The 11681-nt window shown below is 44.0% G+C and overlaps 1 protein-coding gene across 1 annotated transcript in view; it reads left to right on the top strand.

The window, feature by feature from the left end:
- Positions 1 to 2801: 2801 nt before the first annotated feature.
- Positions 2802 to 11681, top strand: part of AQP9 (aquaporin 9) — a 118257-nt gene continuing 109377 nt past the window's right edge. The window contains exon 1 of the mRNA XM_033919579.1: positions 2802 to 3238. Within this exon, the coding sequence (XP_033775470.1) occupies positions 3137 to 3238 (102 nt within the window). The 5' untranslated portion in view covers positions 2802 to 3136. The remainder of the gene's footprint in view (positions 3239 to 11681) is intronic.

Genomic DNA, 11681 nt, shown 5'->3' with positions numbered 1-11681 from the left:
ATATTAGATGTGCAAGATGTTCAAGCAGTCAGCTTATACCATTTAGAAATTCTGCCTCAGCTAACATACAAATAACAGCTATGACATGCCTTAAGACATGTTTCCAGTAATCACACTCTTCCTGAATTTATTTCTCCAAACATGACTTCAACCCCGCACCTTGTGTGCGAGTTAAATACGTTAGCAAAGAGTCTGGGTGAGTAGTGCTTTTCTCATGCTTATTAATTACAATAGTATTTCGCCAATCAGCAGAGAAATCAAACCACAACCCTGGATCTTTAGCTAAATTGAATTTTCTTCATCTTTTTACAGACAGAATAATTTCACTGCCATCGCCATGATCCACTAACCCTTCATTTTCAGCAATTATTTGAGCCCCAAAATGCATTGTAAAGTCATTTGAATCAACATTTGCAGTAGAGGTATCCATATCAAGAGAATTTACAGGCAAAGTGTGATCAGTTATGAGACATGTGGTAGATCAGCTGTAGTGAACCTCGTGGGCCGCTGTCGACCTCAGTAGCCCTTACCCTCTGACGCGATTCCATACGTCAGAGGAGGGGCTGAACCACGGCAGAGGGAATGTGCTACTGAGGTTGACAGTGGCCTGCGAGGTTCGCTACAGCCGGCTGGCAATCCTTAGCAGGCTGCTTTGAAGAGGAGACCAGGCGAAGGCAGACGCGAGTGAAGAGCAGCAGCAGCGGTTCATGCCGGCGGGTCAGAGGAGACCAGGAAGTCGGGATGGAGGGAGTATAGGAACGGCAGGCCAAATCTGAAGGTGAGACCGGGAAGAATAAGGGGGAAAACATGCAGGCCTTCAGGATGGGGGTGGGTAGAAGTACCCTGTAGAAGTACCCGGAGGGAGAGGAGGGGTCCAGATGTGCATAAGCCAGACTGAGTGAAGGGTGGGGAGGGGTGGGGTAGGTAAGAAATTAAACAAAGGAGAGGAAGAGAGATGGTGGGCAATGGGAAGGAGGGAGGGAAGGAACAGAAAGAGAGAGAAGTTGGACACAAGGGATGGTGTGGAGGAGGGATAGAGATACTGGATAGGAGGGTAGTTGGGAAGAGAAACAGAGAGATGGTGGACCCTGGGGTGGTGGGGAAGGAGGGAGAGATGCTGCATGAAACCACAAAAGGTAGAAAAAATAATTTTATTTTCTGTTTTGTGATTACAATATTTATTTTGTTTACACCACAGAGCCGGTATGGGGTTGGAGACGTTGTAACCCTATACTTCTACGAAACCGTGCTAGTGGTTTTTAGGAGAGAGAGCCGTGCTGAATGGCTCGCACTGCTCCCGACGCTTATCTGAAATGATAAAAGTGGTATTTGCCGCATTTGTGTCCACTTCTGATGACAGAGATTGATTTTGATCCGGAATCCGTATATCATGTTGTGGAACTTGTGTGAAGAAATTTATTTATTTCATTTTTTATACCGTTCTCCCAAAGGAGCTTAGAACAGTTTACATTAATTTATTCAGGTACTCAAGCATTTTTTCCTGTCTGTCCTGGAAGGCTCACAATTTATCTAATGTACCTGGGGCAATGGGGGGATTAAGTGACTTGGCCAGGGTCACAAGGAATAGCGTGGGTTTGAATCCACAACCTCAGGGTGCTGAGGTTGTAGCTTTAACCACTGTCCCACACACATCCCTCAAACTAATATGCGGACCCGTAGTCAGCAGTATTTCAACCTGCGTGGGGAGACCCCAATGGATTTCTAGTCAATCACCTTAACCACTCAGCCATGCAGTATTGAGCGCTAATTTTAGTCTTCTCTTGTTTCTTGTTTGATAGTTTTCGTTTTTGTGCACTCTTAACTGAACCCGTTTCATCTTGGTTCTTGGGATCTGTTAAATATAGAAATAAAAAGAATATTTTGTTTGAATTATTATGCAGCATTCAACATAGTTACACATTTCATAAGCAGAATAATACAGACAATTTAATTCCCAGCTTACTGCTGATGCTCAATCATGTGCTTTAATTAATAAAGAGAGATTTTGTTTCAGAATACATTGGTGTTTACCGTGTTTCAGAAATACTCCTAAATAAAAACGCTTGTAAAACTTGTGTTTAACAAATAAATTGAAATAAATTTAACTATGTTCTACCAAGAAAGGCTGGAATAAACAAAACTAGATAGTACTGAAATAGTAGACTGTGCAACATTACGCACGAAGGCATGTTTGACACACGACGCCCGTTAGGTGAGTGCGCCAAAATGTCTGAGCTCATATCCAAGAATAGAATTAAACGCATTCAAAATGTATAAAACGCACTTACATTATAATAAATAGCCAGAACTGAGTGTGCTATTGGAATAGGCATTAAGCACCTTTAGGCTTTGAGACTCTGACAGCCTGAAGAGGTTCTGAATGCACCTGCAATTAACACCAGTGACAGTTGGCAACTGAACTAAGAACTTGCGCTGTTTCAAACGCGTCTAGACTTGTTCAAAATTTGTATAGATTCTAATCTGCGAACAGTGTCCTTTATTATGCAGGATAAACATGATGACACAAGAGAGAACGCTTTAAAAACAGAACTTATTCGTTTTTCATTAAATTTTGAAAATGGCTGTAAATTTAATAATTTCAATGACAAATTCGGCTACGAAAAATTTCTGTGGCGCCCTCCTTCCCTTGATGCCCTAACCACGTGCTTACTTTGCTTATAGGGTTAATCCAGCACTGATTCTGGTCCACAATTCACCTGGGAAGATTTAAGTGATGTGTTGTAATGTCAAAGAGAATACCTACGCTCCTATTCATAACCTGCCTATAATAGGGAAGGAGGTGGGCATCAAGTCGAGCTGGAAAGAATAACGTCTTGATTACATACTAGGTTATGGGCATGGTTTGGCTTACACCCTCTTCCAAGCTGTGATTCATTTGCAACTTCTGCAGCCAGATGGAAAGCTAACAGAATGAAAGTTTAGGGTCAGACGGAGCAGCTCGGTCAATGACTGCAGTCAGAGGTTTTCTCTTTTAGGTGCTATATGAATCAATCCGTTCAGGCGAGCCCATACAGAGAGCTGGCATTTTCTGGGCTGAAGTGAGGAGGTGATCAGGAAACGTTCCAGAGGAAGGCTTAGCAAGCGTGCAGTAGGAACCGGGAGAAGTGCAGCAAACATGACCACAGCAAGCAGACGAAGCTTGAGAGACAGAATTGCGCTGAAGAACAGCCTTACAAAAGAAGTCTTGGCTGAGTTCTTTGCGACGTCGTTACTGATTGTAAGTGCCCCCGTGCTTTCCTACCTCTGTTCAACTTCCTGAAATGTTGCTGATGTGTAAGATGCTAACGTGCATTTAGGGTTTTGCTGCACACACTAAGTTTTGTTGTAGGTTTCTGGATACAGGACTAAATATGTATTCTCTGTTTTTTTTAACAATAGAATGGTAAAGGATAAAGAATCTGATCTACAACCTTTCTGTGGTACAAACAATAATATATAAGAATAAAGGATTCATCCGCTGAATGACTTTTGAAATTGATATCTCTGTAGTGGTAATATTAAATTTTATTCTACGAAATTGCAAACACATTTTTGTGGTAAACAGACAAATATGCATATTTGTGGCTTTCCATAATAAAATAATTCTTTAATATAATTGAAAGAAATGAAGAGGAGACTGTTTAAGGGGGTCAGCCAGAGGCTCAGTTACAGAGCAGTTCGTTATTGAACAGAGAACTTAGGTTCAGTTACTGAGAAGGGCTACTGATGCCTGACATGATACCAGGGTGGGGATGGGGATGCTGAAAAGTTCTCAGCCCAACCAAGAAGAGAATGACAATGATTTGAAACTGTCAAAAAACACAGAATTTGGGGCTCCTTTTACTAAGCTGCGAAAGCAGTTTTAGCACGCGCAGAATTGCCGTGCGCGCTAGACGCTAACGCCAGCATCGAGCTGGCGTTAGTTCTAGCCGCATAGCGTGGGTTTAGCGCTCACTCAAATTCTGCACGCGCTAAAAACGCTATCGCAGCTTAGTAAAAGGAGCCCTTAGTTTCTGCAAATTGGCAATTAATGAAATAGCACTTAGCGCTCTTTTCAGCTACGGTAACAAAATAACGCTCGGAATTTAGGAATTTGGTTGGCTGGACTGAGAACTTTTCAGCGGCCACTCGTAATGTTCACAGCCTTCTGTCCAGGGATGGAGTCCCAGCCATTGCTCAATGGTGATATCAAGGGCTCCTTTGCGCTAGCGGGATTTACGCGCGTGACTTTTCCTCATGCGCTAACCCCTGCGCTGGCCAAAAACTACCGCCTGTTCAAGAGGAGACGGTAGCGGCTAACGCGTCTGGCGGTTTAACATGCGCTATTACACGTGGCTTGATAAAAGGAGCCCCAAGTGAAACTACAGGGTCCATGTTACCTGGATTCTTGAGGGAGTCATAGTCTGTGGCCCTTGGCCAGGGTTGTCCCGAGGGTTTTGCAATGTGGCCGCGGAAGGCACAAGGGAGACCGGTGCAAAAGTCACTCCTTCTAGTGGCCGTGGTGCAGTGGGTGGGGTGGGGGGGCATTAGTGGGTGTGTCACATGTTAGGAATTATCAGAAAAGGAATGGAAAACAAAGATGAAAATGTTATGATGCCCTTGTATCGCTCTATGGTACGGCCGCTCCTCGAATACTGTGTGCAGTTCTGGTCAGTGTATCTCACAAAAGATGTAGCAGAATTAGAAATGACAAAAGGGATGGGATGGCCTCCCTATGAGGAAAGGCTAAAGCAGCCAGGTTCTTCAGCTTGGAGAAGAGACAGCTCAGGGGTGATATGATAGAGGTCTATAAAATAATGAGTGGAGTGGAAAGAGTAGAAGTGAATCGCTTGTTCACTCTTTCCAAAAACACTAGGACTAGGGGGCATGCGATGAAGCTACTAAGTAGTAGATTTAAAACAAATCAGAGAAAATATTTCTTCACACAACGTGTAATTAAACTCTGGAACTCGTTGCCGGAGAATGTGGTGAAATCAGTTAGCTTAGCGGGGTTTAAAAAAGGTTTGGCTAATTTCCTAAAAGTGAAGTCCAAAGGCCATTATTGAGAAGGCTTAGGGAAATCCACTGCCTATTCCTAGGATAAGCAGCAAAAAATCTGTTTTACTACTTGGGATCTATTTAGGTACTTGTGACCTGGGTTGGCCACAGGATACTGGGCTTGATAGACCTTTGGGCTGTCCCATATGGCAATTCATATGTTTTTATGGAAATCTAGCTCAGGACACTTCTGTCCTTGGCCAAGGACTGCCTCTGTAATGGCTGGGCTAAGTAACTTGGAAAGAGAGTTAAAAATAGTGCTATGAATGCTAGGTAGCTGTGAATGAGGACTCAGGGCATTAGAAACCAACACAGGCCAGTTCTAATTGAGCTGGAAGCCCAGAGGAGGAGGAGCAAAGCTCATGAGCAAAAAGAAAAGACAGAGGAGGGGAAGAGTTTGCATGAATATACTGTAGTTGTCACATTGTAAACTGTGCTGATTTTCAGGACATCTGCAAATAATATGCATCAGATTATATAAGCATGAATATGATATAAGAAAACAAATTACTTTGCATCTTACTGTAAGAGTAAATTCAGTGGCGTGGTAAGGGGGTGTTTGGACCAAGTTGGTTGGGGCGCTGGTACCTCTCCACCCCACCACACCATGCCATGCTTGCACCATCCTTCCCCCCCCCCCCCCCCGTATTATCTTCACTAGTGCGAGCAATTTCTGCCTGTTGCTTGCGCCAGCCTGGTTCCTTTCTGAATCACTTCTGGATCACAGGGCCAGGAAGTGGCATCAGAGGGAAATCCAGCGCTGGCGCGAAGAGCATGCTGCAAAAGCCACTTATGCTGGTGAAGATTAAGAGGTGTAGGGGGGTGGACAGGGAGAGTGCAAGTGTAGAATGGGGTGGGAAGGAGCAGGGAGGGCACGGAAAAGAGGTCATGGGGGCGTGGCAAGGCACGGGGGTCACCACGCAATGGGCACCTCCTACTTTTACTATACCACTAGGGACTAGATTCACTAAGCCTGCGGATCCGATCTGATCCATGGGCGATCCGAGGCCGGGCGACCGATTCAGAACGCACCTGCACACAAAGCAGGCCGATCAGAGGCACGCCACCAACCGACCACACAGATCGCTGAAGAACGATCCCGGCACATGCGCAGACCATCTACTTTGCCTGTAGATGGTCTGCACATGCGTTTGCAGTCCGTGCTTTTTTAAAAATGTTTTTACTCACGAGCCCATGGTTTTAACCCGCGAGTTTAAAGCGGGTTAAAACCACGGGCTCACGCTGCAGGGAAGGGAGGCAGAGCAGGAGAGTATAGGGGCTTCAAAAGGCAGGAGAATCGGGGCAGAGAGCAGGGTTTTAGCACAAGCCACTGGTCCTTACCAGTCACTAATTTTTTGATTGGCCAGCCAGGCGGTGTTCCAGAAAAATGTTTAGTGAATCGCGTCCTTCCTGCTTTGCATGTCGATTCCTCTCATTTGCATGCACGGTTCGGGATCAGATCGGTACACAGGTTAGTGAATCAGGTCGGAGGGAAACCGGGTCACAAAGGGTTCACAAACCAATCGGTACACGATCGGTTTGCTTAGTGAATCTAGCCCTAAGTAAATTAGTATCAGAGAAAGCCGACAGTCGACCTAGCGTCGATGATTTGGAAGAAGGTATCACGTGATGATACTAAGGGAATGCAAGGCTCGGAAGAAACAACGGACAAATTACAGGAGTCGACTAACCCAGAAGAGGTTAGAAGGAGTGTACCAAAAGAGAAGACATTAAAGACCAAAACACAGGGAAAGGAAATGAAGACACTTAAATGCCAGGATCTAAACTGCATATATACTAATGCAAGGAGCCTAGGAAACAAAATGGGGGAATTGGAAGCCGTGGCCAATGCAGAAGACTTAGACATCATTGGAATCTCTGAAACATGGTGGAATGAGGAAAGCAAATGAGATACAACACTGCCGGGATTTAAGCTCTATCGCCAGGACAGGTCAGGACAGAAAGGAGGTGGAATAGCCCTATACATAAAAGAAACCATACAATCGACAAGAATAGACACAGCGGAGACGACCAACAAGCTGGAATCGCTATGGGTTAAAATACCAGGTAGAAAGGGACATGAAATAAAAATGGGCCTATACTATCGTCCACCCGGGCAAACCGGAGATATCGATAAAGAAATGGAAGCCGAGATGAAACAAGAATGCAAAAATGGTTGCACAGTTATTATGGGAGACTTCAACTACCCCGGGATAGACTGGAGTCTTGGAAACTCAAAATGCGCTAGGGAAACAGAATTCCTGGAGGCTACACAAGATTGCTTCATGGAGCAGCTTGTTAGAGAACCGACGAGAGGAAATGCCACTTTGGATCTAATCCTAAATGGGTTAATGGGACCTGCAAAGGAAGTGGAAGTAGTGGGACCGTTGGGAAACAGTGACCATAACATGATCAAGTTCAAGGTTGAAGCAGGAATACCAAAAGGAAAGAGAACCATGGCAACAACTTTCAACTTCAGAAAAGGAAACTATGAAGCAATGAGGAAAATGGTAAGGAAGAAACTTAGGAACACTTCCAAGAAATGGAGGATGGTAGAACATGCCTGGTCTTTTTTCAAGGACACGGTGAGCGAGGCGCAAAATCTGTACATCCCCAGATTCAGAAAGGGGAGCAAAAAGAGTCGAATAAAGGACCCGATATGGATGACTAAAATAGTGAAGGAAGCGATAAGTAATAAGAAAAATTCATTCAGGAGATGGAAAAAGGACAAAACTGAAGGGAACTGGATAGAGCACAGGAAGTATCAAAAACAATGTCACCGTGTGGTTCGAAAAGCCAAAAGAGAGTACGAAGAGAGGTTAGCCAGGGAGGCTCGAAATTTCAAACCGTTCTTCAGATATGTTAAAGGGAAACAGCCAGCTAGGGAGGAGGTGGGACCGCTGAATGATGGAGTCAGGAAGGGAGTAGTGAAGGAGGAGAAAGAAGTCGCGGAAAGACTGAACATGTTCTTTTCGTCTGTATTTACGAACGAAGACACAACCAACATACCGGAACCTGAGCAATTCTTCATTGGAAATCAAGCAGAAAAATTAACTTTCATGGAAGTGAGCCTTGAAGATGTGCGCAGGCAGATAGATAAACTAAAAATTGACAAATCTCCAGGTCCGGACGGAATCCATCCAAGGGTTCTGAAGGAACTAAAGGAGGAGATAGCAGAACTACTGCAGCAAATATGCAACCTATCCCTGGAAACAGGCGTGATCCCGGAGGATTGGAAAACGGCCAACATCACGCCCATCTTTAAAAAGGGATCAAGAGGTGACCCGGGAAACTACAGACCGGTGAGTCTGACCTCGGTTCCGGGAAAAATGGCGGAAGCACTGATAAAAGAAAACATCGATGATCACTTGGAAAGAAACAAACTTTTGATAACCAGCCAACATGGTTTCTGCAGGGGGAGATCGTGCCTAACCAACTTACTACACTTCTTCGAAGGAATTAACAAACAGATGGACAGAGGTGACCCCATAGACATCATATACCTTGATTTCCAAAAAGCCTTTGACAAGGTGCCTCATGAACGATTACTCCGGAAACTGAAGAACCATGGGGTGGACGGAGACGTACATAGATGGATCAGAAACTAGTTGGCAGGTAGGAAACAAAGGGTAGGGTTGAAGGGCCACTACTCTGACTGGAGGAGGGTCACGAGTGGTGTTCCGCAGGGCTCGGTGCTCGGGCCGCTGTTATTTAATATATTCATAAATGATCTAGAAACAGGGACGAAGTGTTAGATAATAAAATTTGCAGATGACACCAAACTATTTAGGGGAGCTCGGACTAAAGAGGACTGTGAGGAATTGCAAAGAGACTTGAACAAACTAGGGGAATGGGCGACAAAATGGCAAATGAAGTTCAACGTTGAGAAATGTAAAGTATTGCATGTGGGAAGCAGAAACCCAAGGTACAACTATACGATGGGAGGGATGTTATTGAATGAGAGTACCCAAGAGAGGGACTTGGGGATAATGGTGGACAGGTCAATGAAGCCGACGGCACAGTGCGCAGCAGCTGCTAAGAGAGCGAATAGAATGCTAGGTATAATCAAGAAGGGTATTACAACCAGGACAAAAGAAGTTATCCTGCCGCTGTATCGGGCGATGGTGCGCCCACACCTGGAATACTGTGTCCAGTTTTGGTCGCCATACCTTAAGAAGGATATGGCGTTACTCGAGAGAGTTCAGAGAAGAGCGACACGTCTGATAAAAGGGATGGAAAACCTTTCATACGCTGAGAGATTGGAGAAACTGGGTCTCTTTTCCCTGGAGAAGAGGAGACTTAGAGGGGATATGATAGAGACTTATAAGATCATGAGGGGCATAGAGAGAGTAGAGAGGGACAGATTCTTCAAACTTTCAAAAAATAAAAGAACAAGAGGGCATTCGGAAAAGTTGAAAGGGGACAGATTCAATACGAATGCCAGGAAGTTCTTCTTTACCCAACGTGTGGTGGACACTTGGAATGCGCTTCCGGAGGACGTTATAGGGCAGAATACAGTACTGGGATTTAAGAGAGGATTGGACATTTTCCTGCTGGAAAAGGGAATAGAAGGGTATAAATAGAGGATTACTACTCAGGTCCTGGACCTGTTGGGCCGCCGCGTGAGCGGACTGCTGGGCAAGATGGACCTCAGGTCTGACCCAGCAGAGGCATTGCTTATGTTCTTATGTTCTTATATTATAGCATGGGTTCTCAACCTATTCTTCAGACACACCCAGCCAGTCATATTTTCGAGATATCCAGATATCCACACAAAAATATCCTGAAAATAAGACTGGCTGGGTGTGCCCTGAGGACTGGATTGAGAACCCCTGTATTACAGCAATCTTAGTAGTATTAATACGCATTTAATTTCCAACACATAAGGAACCATAAACACAAAATAATGTCAAACATCTGTATTTCCTTTTGATTCACATTTTAAAATGTTTCACAATCACCTCAGATGACATGATAATAAAAAAAATTCCTCACCCCATTGCACTTTCTATGATGCTAAATCTGTTCTGGAAAATCTATTTCATTTTCTGATGAAGACTTGGATTCCAATCCATCTTTCTTTTTAAATAAAACTGTTTTCTGCAAATAATTATACTGCCATAAGGCACAACACATTGCCAAGAATTAACAAGCTGTATTTCACAAGACCTAATCCCCAAGACATCAGTCATGTGAATGTTTTTATAGACTAGGAAGAAGTTTGCATCAGGAACTAGGCGTGGTCTGACAGAGCTCTGTATTGCATGATTTGGATAAACTTTGCTGCTGGTTCTGAGTGATTTCATGCTGCAACTTAATATTACTTGGGTAATAAAAACGGTTTCTTCCTTTTCAGTTTGGAAACTGAATACCAGCCACATCATATGCACATGCAAATGAATGTTTCTGAATCTGTTAATTCCACCAGGATGAAAGACACTACATACATCTTGACCCATTATTTCTTCCTCCCCTTCTCCCCCTCAGGTTCGGCATATGCACATCTCTTTGTACTTCTACACCAGGCCCCCTCTTCCCCCTCGAAGGCCTGCAGGTTCCCCCTTTGTCACGTCCTCCGACTTCCCCCCTTGTCTCACCTTCACCTAATTAGGGCAACCTGCAGAGGTCCGCTGGTGCTGTAGCGATCCTATCAGGTTGTCGTCAGCCTCCGCAGCATGTTCCCTCTGCTGCGGTCTCGCCCCTCTTCTGAGGTGTGGGGCTGGATTGTAACAGAGGGAATATGCTGCGGAGGTCGACGGCAGCCTGCTAGGTTCACTACAGCTGCAAGTTGCTTTGAAGGTGAGACTGGGATGGAGGGAGGGAAGGAACAGAGGGCCAAATCTAATTACCCCCACAGGCCAAATTTAGCCCGCAGGCCTGAGTTTGATTCCCCTGTCTTACACCCTCTCGATCGCTTAGATCAGAGTCACAATATTTGTTGGGAACTGCTTCATTGAAGTTTGTCTCCCAAACCACAATGCATTCGAGAATTTTTAGTGTTGCTGGACCGTGTATGTGGAATGCTTTACCTATTAATAGCCATCAGATTCTGGTGCTATTATCCTTCCGCAAGTCATTGAAGGCTTTTTTTTTGTTTTTAAATTATTTATCAATTTTACATTTAACAAAATCAAACATTTTGTACAGAATGATTATATGAATACGCCTTTTAAGGACTAAAAAGAAAATTCATTTTCAAATAAGTTTACTCTATTCACACATTCTCAAGTCATTGAAGGCTTATTTTTTTCAGAAAGCTTTTGGAAATGGAAATCTGTTCAACTGAGCTATTAAATCATTAGCTGTTGCTTTATATATATATATATATATATATATATATATATATATATATATATATATATATATACACGTGGAGGGGCATAATCAAAATGGACGTCTAAGTCCGTTTACGTCCATCTCGCAAGTCGTCCAAAGTTAAAAAGAGCCTAAGACACATTATCGAAAGAGACGTCCAACTTTTTTTTACTTTTGAAAATTGTCTAATTATACGTCCTGCCGATCTGATCGTCCAAGCCACTAAATCGTCCATCTTCACACCACATTTCTGTCCAACTTTCCGTCCAAGTCCAAAACTCCTAGAACAAGTCCTGTTGGACATGGGAGGGGTCTGGAAAGTGATGGAC

This window comes from Geotrypetes seraphini, chromosome 14 (assembly GCF_902459505.1).
Source record: "Geotrypetes seraphini chromosome 14, aGeoSer1.1, whole genome shotgun sequence".
NCBI lineage: Eukaryota > Metazoa > Chordata > Amphibia > Gymnophiona > Dermophiidae > Geotrypetes > Geotrypetes seraphini.
The sequence above is the reverse complement of the archived record's forward strand: the minus strand, read 5'-3'. Positions and strand labels throughout refer to the sequence as shown.